Source organism: Melozone crissalis, unplaced genomic scaffold (assembly GCF_028551555.1).
Source record: "Melozone crissalis strain CALT ecotype California unplaced genomic scaffold, PUWL_Pcris_2 ptg000029l_1, whole genome shotgun sequence".
NCBI classification, from domain to species: Eukaryota; Metazoa; Chordata; class Aves; order Passeriformes; family Passerellidae; genus Melozone; species Melozone crissalis.
Genome location: NW_026535807.1, coordinates 421,718 through 435,839, shown reverse-complemented (window position 1 = coordinate 435,839; position 14,122 = coordinate 421,718). Strand labels below are relative to the sequence as shown.

Below are 14,122 nucleotides of genomic sequence, written 5' to 3'. Positions count from 1 at the left end.
CTGCTTGTGACACCTGGGGATGCTGGGTGAGAGTTGCTCCTCCTGCCTCTGCTAGCTAACCAAGCAGCTTTCACTTTCCTCCTTGCCCTTGTGAAATCTTCTCTCCCCACCATTTTCAGAGTCCCATTTCCTAGTGAGGCCATACGGTAAGGGAGACAGCACATCCCACCTCCACACTGGCAATGGGTCTGTGTGCTCCAGGCTGCTTCCCTGTGCACCCCACAGCAAGTGTTGTCAGCAAGCTGCAATCCCAGCACCCCAACATTGACCTTGCAGCAGGTAAACACCATTTATCTGCCCGCTCAGGGGACTTACTCTGCAAAGCCCCATCTCACATCCTTCTCCCTCCAGCCCCTCCCAAAGCTTTGGCAAAGGCCATTCAGCTTCCAGATCCTGGCTTCCACCAGGGCTTCGACCACAGCAATTAGCAGCTGACAACCAGCACCTGCAGCCAGGCTGTTCATCAGATAAATTGGAGGGAGGTGAGCTGGCTATGGCAGTGGGGTTTGTGCTGCTGTGGGTGGAGGTGCTTGTGACTGCCTGGGTTTGTGTACTGCCATGGAGCCCCAGCTGGGTAAGGGGTCTGCAAGTGCTCTGGGGTCCCTCAGAGCTGGAGCTTGGCTCATGCTCTGGGCTAGGGTGGCTGTGCTCCCTAGGGGGGCTGCAGGGATGAGCAGGGCTGTGGCACCTTGGCTTCTGGGGGCTTTGAGGCTGCTGGGGGTGTGAATGTCTCAGGACTGCACTTCAGTCCCAAATGGTCCCTGTTCCAGCAGCCAAGACCGCTGGCATCTCCCTGCGCTGCCAGGCCTCGCACCCTCCAACCCTGCAGATGGTCAAGGAGGCACTGCGGGCTCACGACGAGAAGAAGGGTGCCTCTGTCGTTGCCATCAAGCGTTTTATCCTGGCCAAGTACCCCACTGTGGACCCCATCCGCCTCAAGTACCTGCTGAAGCGGGCGCTGAGCAAGGGGCTGAGCTGTGGGGACCTGGTGCGGCCCCACAACTCCTCTGCTGTGGGGGCCACTGGCACCTTCAAGGTGAGCCAGGGCTGCTGGAGCCACAGGGCTGGGGGCAGGCGCTGGCTGGCCCTGTTGACACCTCTCTCTCACCTCCAGCTAGCACGCAAGAAACCAGGGCACAAGCAGCAGCTGGGCCAGGCAGATCCTGACAGAGGCCAGGCCCCAAAGCCAGGACAGAAAGGGAGCACCAAGGACCCCCAGGCCCCCGTGGCAGGAGCACGACCACGAGGTAAAGGGCTGTGGGTGCTGTGAACGAGCTGGCGCTGCCTGGCCTCACCTGGACTCATCTGCTGCCCTTCCTCCACAGGTGTCACCAAGCAGCAGCCCAAGGTGAAGCCCGAGAAGGTGAGTCGGGGCCAGCAGCAGGGTTGGGTGGCTCGTGGCATAGCAGCACCCTGAGGTGCTCCCCTCTCTTCCCTCCAGGCCCAGCCACGAGCAGCAGAGAAGCCCAGGAGCAATAGAACAAAGCATCCCCAAAGTGCTGACCGGCCCCAGGCTCATGGCCCTGGGCCTTCAGGGCCCCCCAAGGCTGCTGCCCACCGCCAGGCCCCCGGAAAAGGACGCTCAGGACCCAGCACAGCTCGGGCTGCTCAGAACGCAGGGGAGAGCGACAGCGACAGCTCTTCTAGTGCTGGGGCAGAGGCAAAGGCCCCCAGGGGAAAGGGCAAGGGGAAGGTGCCCAAGGGGGCACAGCAGGAGGGCGCCAAGGCACAGGGAGGTCACAACAAGGTGAAGAAACCCCGGGCGACTGCAGGAGCTGGGCAGGGGAAGGCCAGGGTGAAGAAGGCAGCCCCCGTGGCAGCAGACAGAAAGGCTCCTTAGGGAGCTTAGCCCTGCTTCAGTGGGTCCCAGGCCCTTGGGGTCTGTGCTGTTTTCAGTCCCCAGGAAAGGTTTTAACTCTGTGTTCACCTCATCCAAATAAAGCTTCTTTACTTGCCACATGGAATGGCATTGCTGTTGTGAGTCCCTGTCCCTGCAGTTCCATCTCAGTGCCAAAATCCCTCAACCTGCACAGCACGGTGGTGAGCTAATGCTGCAGGCAGCTACCTTGCTGCCTGCCTTCACAGAGAGGTTCTCTCTCTGTCCCCAGCTGTGGTGCCAAGGGCTGCTGGGCCTGGGGTCTGTGTGCAGGCTGACAGTGTGCCAGGTGATGGGCAGAGACCTGAGAGCCATGGGACACAGTATGGTGACATCCCCAGGAGCAGAGAAGCTCAGGCTTGGCCAGGGCTGTTGTGGAGCCATGGTGCCCACAGGCTGTGTGAGGTGTCCAGCCCCTTGTTGTCCTGGCTGCCCTTGTGCTAATGCCTGGCTGAGCTGGGATTACAGGAGCACCAGGCTGGCAGGTCTGGGTGCATGCCACAGGCAGGTGTCTCCCAGCAGAGGTGAAGCAGCCTGTGCTTTAACTACAGTAAGAGGAAGACAGAGGTGTCTTAGGGCTCAAAAATCGAGTTTGGGGTGTTACTGTAGCCTCCAGTGCAGTTCATGCTCTTATTAGTCTATGGTACAGTTCCCACCTACAAACTTGTCTTGTGAGCTCCTGTGGTCAGTGTATCACACTTCCATTTAATAGCTTCAATTGCCTGAATTTCCCTTGCTCTGCCCAGAGCGGGGCCCTTCTGAAGGTCATGCTGATCATGTAAAGGGTTACAGTCCTCCTGGGTGGGAGAAAATAAGTGGAAGTAAAACTCTTTCTAAAGAGGATTTTATTAATCTGCAACTGGCCTTGCCATTGCCCTCCAAGGCTCCTGGCCTTGCTTTGGGGCTTAAGCAAGAGCTGAGCAAACTAGCTTCCCTTACACTTCAGCCTTGGCTGCGTTGATCTATCTTTAATGGAACTGGAACTCGTGTTCCCCCAGGGACAGGGTGGGGAATGTGGCAGCAGTAACTGAGCAGAGTTCACGGGATTCTCAGATGGGGGTGGCTCACAGAGCACCACTCACCCATGTGGCAATGTCCCCAACAGTGCCAGGCAGGGACTGTGTCCTCCCTCTCACCAGCCACCAGGTCTGAAATGCAAAGCTCTCTTGCTTGGAGAGGCCAATAATTTAATGGCTGGATTTGGCTTTGCCAAGAGTCAACTTCCTAGTGGAGGAAGAAAATCCCTCTGGTGTGTGGAAAGCAGAGCCTTTACTAGGGCAGGGGGAAGATTTAGCAATGCTGTGGTTATTAAGGGCCCTGGGCCACAGCTGGTGTTGGGGTGCTGAAGCTGCAGGCTCAAGTCTGATGCAGGGAGGCACCTGGCAGAGGTGAGCAGCAGCTGCTGCTCTGGGGTTACTGATCTCCACGTGCCCAGCGCTGGGCAGCTCAGGGGCTGCTGTCCTCATGCTCATTGTCCCCTCCTGTGCCTGCTCCAGGAAGGGGCTGGGGCAATGGCTGTGGGAGTGGTGTGTGTGAGGGGTACAGGCCTGTCCTCACTGGGCTGCTGACCCCACACATGGTGTGTCTTGCATGTGCAAAACTTGTCTGTGCAGGTGTCATCCACGTGTGTCCTCCCCGTGTGCTTGGCAGGAACTGCACTCCACAGGTTCAGCACCTTGTTTTATTACAAAGATAGGCTTTGCCAGGAGTCTGCCACTTCCACTACACAGCAGGTAAGGGCACTACACCCACAACACGTGCCAAAGTTTAAAAACATCTTACAAAGGGCTTGGAGATTCAAGGCAACACTACAAACCCTCTGCTAAAGTTGTTTCATTAAATGGTTGCAGCAACTACTTTTTATTTTTTTTTTCCTTTTTTTTTTGGCTTTGGAAAATAATTAAATAATAAAACAATAGCCCCAATACATGGCCCAGCCACAGCACCTGGAGGCAAACTCTACTTACTCTTGGCTTACCTGTATCCTTTCCCTGTAATAAACAACATGGGGCTACAGCTCCATGGTCCTTTCCCTGCCTCCAATCAAGCTCAACATTCTCTGCTACCTTGGTCCTTCTCACCCTGGCCTTTCTTGTGCTGGGCCTGCCTACATCTCTGGCAGCTATTCACAGTTTCTAAAAGACAAAAACATCAAGAAATTTTTGTGAAATCAGTTTCAAAATAAAATGTAGCCCAGCTACATTCTTAGAGTTTCTATTCTGAAGCCACATCCTCAGCAAAGACATTGAGACCTCCACAGTGTAAGTACTTTTTTTGTAATTCTCTTTAAAAAAAAAAACTCTGTTCTTCCCCTTTCCCTCCCTCCCCACTTTTTAACATACTGGATAAAGTCTACTGTTTGTTTTAAAATAGATATCTATGTACACATACACAACTCTGATGTTCTGGTTTCTGACAATTGTGGCATTACTGGAAATGATGGAATGGAGACCACCTGTCCATGGCAGTGAATCACCCAGGTGTTTTAGTGGACAAAGTCATCCAATGCCAGAATGCATCCTAGCCAGCTGGATGACTACCAGAGGCTCCCTTACACCCTCCTGCAGTGAGGTAGTAACTGTGTGTGTTTCCTGTGGTAGCTGGGGTGGTCAGCCTGTGGGCAGGAGCCTTTGCCCGTGCAGGGATGCTGCTTTGAACACGTCCAGCCTGCACGGGGCCTGTGTGACACTGGACACCGGAGCGGTCTCAGCTCCCCAGGCTGCAGGAGGGACCACAGGCCACCAAGCCGGGTTGGCAGTGTGGCACTGGGGTGTCTAGTCTCAGGCAAGCTCTCTTTGTCTGCCCCTCTCAGTGCCCCCAGCCTGAGCTGGGACATGCTCTGCCCTGGTTTGCAGCTCTGGGTGCTGGAGATGCTCTGCTGGCCTGTGTCACGGCCGGGCCGGCAGCAGCTGGGCCCAGTCCCTCTGCCCTTCAGGGCTGAAAGCAGGCCGGCCTTGCAGCCTAGCCCCACTGCCCTGGCTGCTCTCAGGTACCAGCCACAGGCTGGCCCAAAGCAAGCAGAACAGGCCGCTTCAGGAGACACCTCTGCAGGACTGGCCTCGTGTTTGGTGATGGTCCCAGGGAGGGGCAGAGACAATGCTCTCTGGTGTCTGCCCTGCGTGTGGCCTGAGGCTGCTGTCACAGGGCTGTCAGCAGGCCTCTGGCACGGGCACACACGGTGTTACTGTGGCTGAGGGGTTGCAGTGCCACGGACATGTGTGGGGCCAGCATGGCGGGCAGCAGCTGTCACAGGGCTGTCAGCAGGCCTCTGGCACGGGCACACACGGTGTTACTGTGGCTGAGGGGTTGCAGTGCCACGGACACGTGTGGGGCCAGCATGGCGGGCAGCAGCTGTCACAGGGCTGTCAGCAGAGCCCTGGCACGGGCACACACGGTGTTACCAAGGCTGCAGTGCCATGGACACGTGTGGGGCCAGCACACTGGGCAGCAGTGAGGGCCAGCTCCTTCCCCAGCCGCTGCCACCCGGCTAGTGGGCTGTGCAGTGCTCACCTCCCTGCTGAGCTCCAGCCCCCATGAGCCAGGAAAGGGGAACAGCCCTTCCTGTGCCAGCACACACTGGGCTCCCTGCAGCTCCCAAACAGCTGTCTCCACTAGGGATAAAGTGCTTTCACCTTGCCTTAGCTGCTTGGGAAGCAACTGCTTTGTCTCTGCCTCAAGCTCCCTGTGTTGCCCGAGTCTCAGATGGAGGAGTGGTTATGTTTACACATACAGTACAAAAATTAAAAGGCACAAATATACACAGAATGCAGCAGATAGTGAACAGCTGATAAGAGTCCCTGATGTTGGAAAAACAAGGATGTTGGAGAGATGGAGTGGGAGCTCAGGCTATGATGGTCTTTGCTGTCTGTGGTCATTACTCCCTGAGGTGACCCTTCTGCTTTGTGTCTGTTGTTCCAGGCTCTGCAGCCCCATCCCGAGGAACCATGCACAGGGTTGCACGGAGTGCTGACGGCTTGGCTGCTGACCAAGGGGAAAGTGGTGAACTGAGCTTGCCACAGGCGTCATGACTCCATTTCTGGCTGGCAAGAGCAAATAAATTATGGGTGCCACAGTGCAGACCAGAAGAGTTTTAGCTGCTCGGAAGGGTGTCTTGTGGTTTCTTGTGAAGTGAGGCAAACTTGTAGCCATGGCCAGGCCCACTCCCTCCACAAGGCTGGTTTGAGTATGACCAAGCTGTGCCTGCAGCTGAAGGCAGGGTCCCTTGCGGCACTGTGCTGCAAGAAAGGTCACTTCTAGGGCTGCAGCCAGCCTAGGCTTCACTGCAGGACTCATAGATGTTGTCCTCCATGAGAGCAATCACTTGCTCAAATTTGTGCTGGAGCTGGGTGCGCTTTGTCGTGGGGTTTGCGTCCAGGGCGGCCACGATCTGCGGGAGACACAGGCAGGCAGGGTGCTGAGGCAGCGTGGGGAGCGCACCTGCCAGCCCAGCTCACCCCAAAAGACCTATGGAGCCCAAATTCCAGCCAGAGCTCCCAAGGTGAGAGCCCACCCAGTCCCACAGCCCCTGTGCTCACAGCCCTGGCACCCCTGCTCTCCCAGGGTCCCTAGGAGTGCAGTGGTACATGACAAAAATGCACTGCTGTGCTAGAGCCGAGGGCACAGCACCAGCCCAAGCTGGCACGGGGGCAGGAGCCAGCCAGGGTCACTGCCTCAATGGGGTGGGGACAGCAGGTGCAAGTTAATTTGGGGGTGGACCTTATCTGCATGTTTTGCTCTCCTGAAAGGGTCTATACATCTGGCAGCCCTTCTTCAGTCCAGCCAAATGCCATTAAGATCAGCAGGGAATAGCCAGCCTCCTCTTCCAAGAAGTTGCCAGCCAAGGCACAGAGAGTAGGTGCATCTGGATATGCATCTATTGCATATGTACTGCAATTATGCACAGCCCAGCAATCCTGCTTTGTGGGACTGTAGGCAGGTGTCTGCCTGCAGGGTTGCTGCAGCGATGGTTCCTCCCTTCCCATGCAGGCCAGAGCCCCTGTGCTGTAATCCCCACTCACCTGGGAGCGGTATCTCTTGGCGTATTTGTAGATCTCAGCCATGGCGACATTGGTGTTGAACTCATTTCGGTATTTCTTTATAAAGACAGAAAACAGAGGGGAGAATATGAGCAGGATGGAGCTCGTGAGTTCTAGCCCAGCCAGCAGGCACTGACTATGGTAAAAGCAGGTTGTGCCTGACTTTATGGTCACATTGGTACAGCTGGATTTTTAAGGAAGGTGCATTTGCTTGCATCAGGATGGGTCTTGGTCTTTTCAAAACCAGTTGTAAATACCCACACCAGGCAGCACACTTGCATATCCCTCTGTGCCCAAAGCCATTTCACAGGAGGGGACAGTGCACCAGCTGTGCTGCAGAATATCAACACAAAAATCCTGCTTGGTGCCCAAAACTAAAACACCCTGGCGAGAAGGTTTGATTTTGAGGAACCTGTGGTGCATAGCTGGCAGGACTCAGATCTGGAATGTGGCTGCCAGCTCTTGAGGCTGGTACCAGGGCTGGCTGCCTGGGACTCAGGGCTGTCCCTGGCAGTTGTGCCTGGGAGCCAGCTGGCTGGGTGGCTGTGGGACTGCAAAAATCCTTGTCCAAACTTCCTGGCTTTTTGGCACTGAATTTTGCTCTCAATTCCCAGTGGTGCCAGAGCTAGTTAGGCTCAAGCAAACTCATGGGTGTTTTCTGCAGTTCTGGCAGTAATTGAAGATGCTTGGAATTAGGTCAGATGAGGTTTGTGTGTGAAGTTTCAGGCACGATATCCTTTTTTGTGTACTCCTTCCAGCATCTAAGCAGTAGCTGATTGCAGCCTATGTGCATTCCCTGCTGTTGCCAGGCTCCAGCAGGACACTGAGCCTGCAAACTCAACCCCATCCTCTCTGCCCACGTACCCGCGACTCCTCGGCGAGGTGGGCGTTCATCTCCTGCTCACTCAGAGGGGGCATGTCGTGGATTTGCTTGTAGTATCTCTGCACTATCTTCCGGTACTCGGGGATCTCCTTGGCATACAGCAATTTGTTGGTCGGGGAGTCCTAGAGTGAGAGCGAGACACAGAACTCAGGCGCTGGGTTGCTCCCAGCTGAAAACCTTACCCTGTGTTCAGAGCAAAGCACTGACACCAGATAGGGACCTCAGCTACAGCTGGCTGCAGGGAACAGCTTTGCCTTTGGTCCCAGCTGTCACCAGAGAGGACTGTGGTGCTGGAGAGCACCAAGGCACAGAACAGCTCATGGCAGAACAGCTCAGCCACATCAAGGATCTGTGGATGGGCACCATGTGCCTGTGGAGACACAGCCCCATCCTGCTGCCCTTGCATGAGCTGAACATCCATCAGCTCAATGCCAGAGAAGGGGGTGATGGGTGTGTGGTTTAATTTGCAGCAAGCGCAGGCTAAAAGAAAGTCCAGGGTCAGGTGGGATGGCTTACTGCCAGGGGATGCTCTGCAGGTGAGGTAGCACACCTGTGCCAGATCAAACACTTGGGCTCTGTGCTGCTGTGTGCGTGGAAATTGGCAACAGGGGAAGGGCTTCTGCATGTCTCCTGCTGGGGGTTTCTTGAGCAGCCACATTGATTTAAGCTAAAGAACAAAGCTATCTTACAAGTTGAACTTCGTCAGCTGAAATGTTGCTTTTGGATTTTTTTCATGTAGCTTTGATTTATTTTGCATTGGCTAATCCAGGCTGCCTGGCCTAAATTGAGTGCATGTAAAGTAATTAACAGAGAATACTGAATTCTCTTGATTAATGTCAGCTTCAAGACAGCAGCCTTAACCTCCCAGCCATACAACTGGGTTGTACCAGTGCAGGCGCAACCCTGCTGCCCTCCTTGCAAACACAGCATGAATAATTTTAACCTCAAGGCAATCCTGCCCTCATGATTTCATTACCCCAGCAATGAACTTGGCTGACTAGCCTGTGTTACATCCCTAAGGGGAATGCCCCAGGCTTGGGGACACCAAAGGGAGTGAGATCACCACGTCCTGTCCTGCCACCCCGACACCAGTGGCGGGACTGCTCCCCAGTGCTCTGACAGGTGGAGAGGAGAGAGGACCTGCTGATGGCAGGGAGTGGTGGCTTCTGCCCACGGGCAGCATACTTGGCTCTGCCAGGCAGGAATAGGGGAGCCTGGGGTGACTCCAATCTGCTGCTGCAATCTGTACCTTGGCTAATGCTGCAGGGGAAACAGGAAATGGCACCAGATCCCACAGCAGTTTATTTTCCAACCTAGTGACAAGGCATTGTGAGAATATGGCCAACTTACAGAGAGCCTGCTCATAGCATTATTTTTTCCCCTTGGAAACAGGAAGGAAAACTATGCTGCCTCTTTTCTAAGTTATTTTTTAATTTATGTCTGATTTGCCTCTATGATGAAGAGATGGGCACTGATTTCTTAACTGCTTGTGCACTGTCGATGTATGGACTGAGTCTGCTCTCACATTTGCAGTATCAAGAGCAACGTGCTGAAACCAAGGGAAGAATCCAGTCTGAAAAATGCTCAGTTATACACTGCGTGTACATGCAAGCTGATTTTTATGCTGAGGGTTTATTCTTCCCACATTACTCAACAATTCATTCACTTATACTATTGTATTCCAGAGAAGTGTTTCCATCTGTTGTCTGACTCCAGCTGACCCCTCTTCCCCTCATCTGCCACTTGACAAGGACAAATCGTAGGTGTTTCGTAACACATGCAAAAAAAAAGACCAAAACCCAAACAAACAAAAAATCAAGCACTCATTAGATCTTCCTCCAGCATTAACCTCTCCCAGCAAAGGCTTCCTGCAGCTCTGGGGCTGGGGATGTAGCGCCCACCCCCTCACCGCAGGATGTCCCCCAAGTCACACGCTGTCACCACCAGCCTCTGGGGTGGGGGGCAGTGGGGGTGATTTACAGCACTTCTTAATAAAACTTTTTTATGTCAGGAAGTTTCAAATGTCAGCACTGTGCTCAGCCAAGGCAGTGGGAGAAAAGAGAATGCACATGGGATGTCTTCCAGCCAGCCAGCCCCGCGGGACTGTGCGTGGGGCCTGAGGGTGGGAGATGGACCCGGCTGCTGCAGCCTTGTGCCTGCTTGGAGCAGGCTCTGGTGCGCTGGTGTGCTGAGCCCAGCCCAGCCCCATGCTGGCCATGGCCACTGCGGGCTGGTGCCCTCTGCCAGGCCCTGCCCGCAGCTGGTCCAGGCCCGTGGGTGCCTGGCAGGAGCCCTCGCTGCAGGTACCTTGCCCAGCTGCAGGTCCGAGAGCGAGCAGGCGTCGATGAAGGCCTGGGCGATCACGGACAGACAGGCGTCGATGTGGTCTGTCTTGTCAATGTCGAACACAAACTGGGGGTTTTTCAGGATGTTGACCCAAAACCTCAGTGGTAGGCTGCAAAGGAAGGATCCGGGAACACACACGAGATGAATTTTGTGTACCAGAGGAAGAGGGGCGGAAGTGCAGGAAAGAAAGACAGTGTATATAAAGGGAGTAGTAGAGAGGAAAGCTGAGGAGATGGGTTCTGCTATTTAATCACCTCCGGTACAGACCCCTGCCTTGATGGGGGGGCAGGGACACACCTTCACCCTCCAGATATTTTTTCAGGCTGGAGGATGTGGCACACACAACCTTTTCTAGGCACACACGCCCCTGCTCCTTCAGCAGCTCCCAGTGGCTGCAGGCCCAGAGAGGCACCAGCAGCTTTGCCCGTGTGGGTCTGTTGAGTCAGGCTTCCCCACTTGCTGCTCTTTGGAGCAACGGTGGCACCTCCTTTTCCCTCTTTCCTGACACTAACCCATCATCTGGTTCTGATAGTGAGCCCCACAAAACACATTTCGTCTGTCTTTTTTTCTGTTCTCTCATCATTTTCTCCAGTTATTTCACTGCTGATTTGGCCACAATATAGCTTCAGTCTATTGCTCACCCTTCCTACCCTCCACAGCAGCCGAGAGGTAAAAACCGCTCTAAGTCTTGGCTCTACAGGCCAGTGAAGGTAGTAAAGGGTAGGCAAATCTGTTGCCCAATGGTTGCATCTGCATGCCTGCTTTCCCTGTAAAATTCGGTTTTAGTTTTCACACATTGGGCTGGAAACAGTTCCTGTCTCCACCATCTTCAATCTGCTGAGCCTCTCCTTGACACTCTCTCCAAGCTCCCTGCTCTCTCCATTTAAATCCTCTGGTTTCTTTCCTGCACTATTTCCCCTTCACTTTGGCTCCTCCACCCCATTGCTGCTGCTCGTGTCCCTCAGCACCACTCCATCAGGTGCCACTGCTGTGGTGCTCACCAGCAGGCCATTGTCCCAGCACCTGCTCCTGGAGTCCCCTGAACACCCTGGAGACAGCCTGGTTACAGACCTAAGCAGGAAAAGTGCCACTAAAGGGCTGGAAAGGCAGAAAAGTAAATTTAAAAGATCCAAATATGTGGGTTTTAAAATTTCCCTGACATTTTTAAGACCTGACATGGTCTTGGACTCTGTCTCAGATCTCCAGTGCTTGCAGCTGACACCACTGCTGTCTGCCATCATCCTATTTCTCCCTTCATTATTTGTGTGTGCCAGTTCTTTCGGCCCTTTGTCTGCCCATGCCTCCTCTTTGAGCTCACCATTCCCCTGGGCTTCATATTTGTTCAAAACTCTCCAATCCTGTGTTTGGCTTCATCTTTCACAGCCCTCTCTGCCACCCTCCCTGGTTTCCAAGTCCCTCTTCTATTTTTAGCAATCTAATGATTAGTGCAGGACACAAGGGTTTTGCAGCTGCTGCTCCCAAGAGATGGAAGGAAGAAAAGAAAGATTTCCTTTTCCAAACCTGTTGGTCTTCCAGATGTGCAGAGTGTCAGGGTCCGTGATGCCTCTCTTCTCTGCCTGTTCCTCTAGGAAGTCAAAGAAATACTTCACAGCCACGGGTGGTTTATCGTCTCGGATACTGAGAATGGCTTTGAACAAATCATCCAGGAACTTCTGGAGTGTCCCCTGCAGGACAAGGACACAGTGGGCCCTGGGGAGAGCAGCAGCACCCAAGCCCAGGAGAACAGCAGAGGGGCTGGGACTGCTGCACACCAAGGGAAACCCTTTGCTGCCAGTTGGGTAAGTCAGAAGAGAAAGGGGATGCCGAAGCAGGGGGGGAACAGTTTGTGCATAGTGATATAATAAATTTGCATTTAGGGTTAATTTCTTTTGGCATCGAGATTTTCTTTCTTACTGCTGGGATCTCACATCTGTGAGATGCTTGGTCTGTACACCACAGACAGAGAAGACTAGAGACTGCTGGCCATCCCTCTGATCTTTGCTTCAGTGAGGCACCACGCTGGGATTAAAGATGGGCCAGATCTGACCTCAGATCACACAGACATTTCTCCTGCTCCCACAGCTGAGCCTCTCCATCTCCTGTCCCAGCAGCATCTCTTTCTGGGGAGATGGCCTCAGCTATGCATCTCAAGCCCTGAGGCAGCCAGAATCCCTTCAGTCTGCACAGATGCCAGTCCATTGCAGGGAGATCCTGTGGGGCATCACCCAGCAGCAAGGATGCACTGGGAAGCTGGAGGGACCCTGAGGAGCCCGACAGCCCCACTAAACATGCTCCAGCCATCCAGGAGAGGGGTCCCACTGCCTCTGGGGAGCAACCAGCCCTGCAGGGCTCCTTCCCTGGAGCAGGCTTCTCCCTACAGACCACAGACAATCCCACCTGCCAAGAACGGGGGCGGCCCAGCTCCTACCTTGGTGGAGAGCAGCCGTGTCAGGTAGATCTCCGGAAGAACCTTCTTCCTATGGCTCTGTCTGTGGGACTTCTTATGTTCCACTGACTCGTCAGTTGGGAGAACCTCGTTCCAGATAAAGCACATGGTCAGAGCCCTCTTCCCTGAAAGCATCCCACTAAATTTTCCTTTCAGCATAGAATTTCAACCGCATATAAAATTCAATTAAAAAGCAGTTACTGCTCTATAAACACACCCTTATATGGCTTAAAAAAAGTGATCCATAATACTAATTTTTATGACATTTGTTTCTCCTGTGCTCTTTATTGCCTCTCTCACCCTAGATAAAGGAAATGAACCCATCCATTTTCCTCTGCATGCTGGCCTGTTTGCCCCCCTGGGCTGGGCTGCACCTCGGGCTCCCAGCAGCAGTGCACATGGCTTCTGCAGAAACCAGCTTTGCTTGGATTTGGAAAAAGCACAGTATGTAGGAATGCTGGCTTTTTCAAAACAAAAATGAATATTCCACTGGTTAGGTCAGTGAATTATTCTCTATAATGACAAAGCAAGCAACTGACATCCATCTTGGCATTGTTTCACATGTGAACAGTTGGCTTCCCATCCCTTCTCCCTCCTTGCTCTGCATGTGTGTGTGTGTGCATGTGTGCTTCTACTTGAGCATGGAAATGCTTGCAGAGAAAAAAAAGCCTCAAACCAGGCTATAAAATATTGTTGTTGTCCATGACACCTTTTTTCATAACAGCTTTTAGCAGCATTTAGCACTTGGCACTTGCAGCACGGTGCAGCAGCAGGAGCCCACGGGAAGCAGGCGGGATGCCAGGAGCTCCCGGCAGGTGACAGCCGAGGTGTCAGGACGCCACCACCGACACCGTGCCACGCTCTGACCTCGCCCCTGAGCTCTCTGTGCTGCCAGCAGCTCCATCGGACACAGCAACTTCTCTGCCATCCCAGTAATTCTTTATCATGTCCCTCAGTCTATCTACAGATAAAGTTTATCTACAGATCACCTCTCTGCGCCTCTTTGAACCCTGCTGAAGAGAACTAATGAGCCCTGATGCAGCTTGTTCATCACATCTTGCACTACAGACCATAGAAATAATTTAAGTTAATATCAGCAGCCCCCACATGCAGCCATCATCCCTGCAGCCAGGAGAGGGGTACTTACCAAGTGGAAGTACTTTTCAGTGTCCAAATCCTTCACTGTGAGAAAGAAGAGAGACACAGTGGCTCAGTCAGGGGGGCCCAAACTGAAATTCACCTACACTGGTGACCTCCATGTCAAGAGGCATCTGAACCCCAAGAATCCCAACACCAAGTTGGTGTTATCAACCACAAGTGATCTCACAGTTTCTCCTTGTTTTGGGGTTGTTTATGGCATTATCAGGCTCGTGACAAAGTCCCCTAGGAGGTACTTTAAGGGGGACCTGAGGGATATTTTAAGAGAGACTCAAGAGGGCACGAGAGCAGGGTGAGCACAGGGGCACTCCTGTGAGCTCTGCTGTGCCCTGCTGTGCCCCACACTGCCAGGATTATTCCAAGCCTCGGCACCAGGG

General features: G+C 53.6%; 2 protein-coding genes across 2 annotated transcripts in view; one reads left to right on the top strand and one right to left on the bottom strand.

Moving 5' to 3' along the window:
- The first annotated feature begins 722 nt into the window (after positions 1 to 722).
- Positions 723 to 1,840, top strand: LOC128939935 (histone H1.8). Its single transcript, XM_054281191.1, has 5 exons — positions 723 to 1,036; positions 1,115 to 1,247; positions 1,326 to 1,363; positions 1,442 to 1,513; positions 1,565 to 1,840. Exons 1-5 carry the CDS (start codon positions 755 to 757, stop codon positions 1,838 to 1,840), a joined length of 801 nt encoding a protein of 266 aa, XP_054137166.1. The 5' UTR covers positions 723 to 754.
- Positions 1,841 to 5,220: 3,380 nt separating this feature from the next.
- PLXND1 (plexin D1) overlaps positions 5,221 to 14,122 on the bottom strand; it is a 65,421-nt gene continuing 56,519 nt past the window's right edge. Inside the window, exons 30-36 of the mRNA XM_054281190.1 lie at positions 13,735 to 13,769; positions 12,570 to 12,674; positions 11,663 to 11,826; positions 10,103 to 10,250; positions 7,777 to 7,917; positions 6,895 to 6,969; positions 5,221 to 6,263 (exon numbers count right to left, since the gene is read on the bottom strand). Of these exons, the coding sequence (XP_054137165.1) occupies positions 6,147 to 6,263; positions 6,895 to 6,969; positions 7,777 to 7,917; positions 10,103 to 10,250; positions 11,663 to 11,826; positions 12,570 to 12,674; positions 13,735 to 13,769 (785 nt within the window). The 3' untranslated portion in view covers positions 5,221 to 6,146. The remainder of the gene's footprint in view (positions 6,264 to 6,894; positions 6,970 to 7,776; positions 7,918 to 10,102; positions 10,251 to 11,662; positions 11,827 to 12,569; positions 12,675 to 13,734; positions 13,770 to 14,122) is intronic.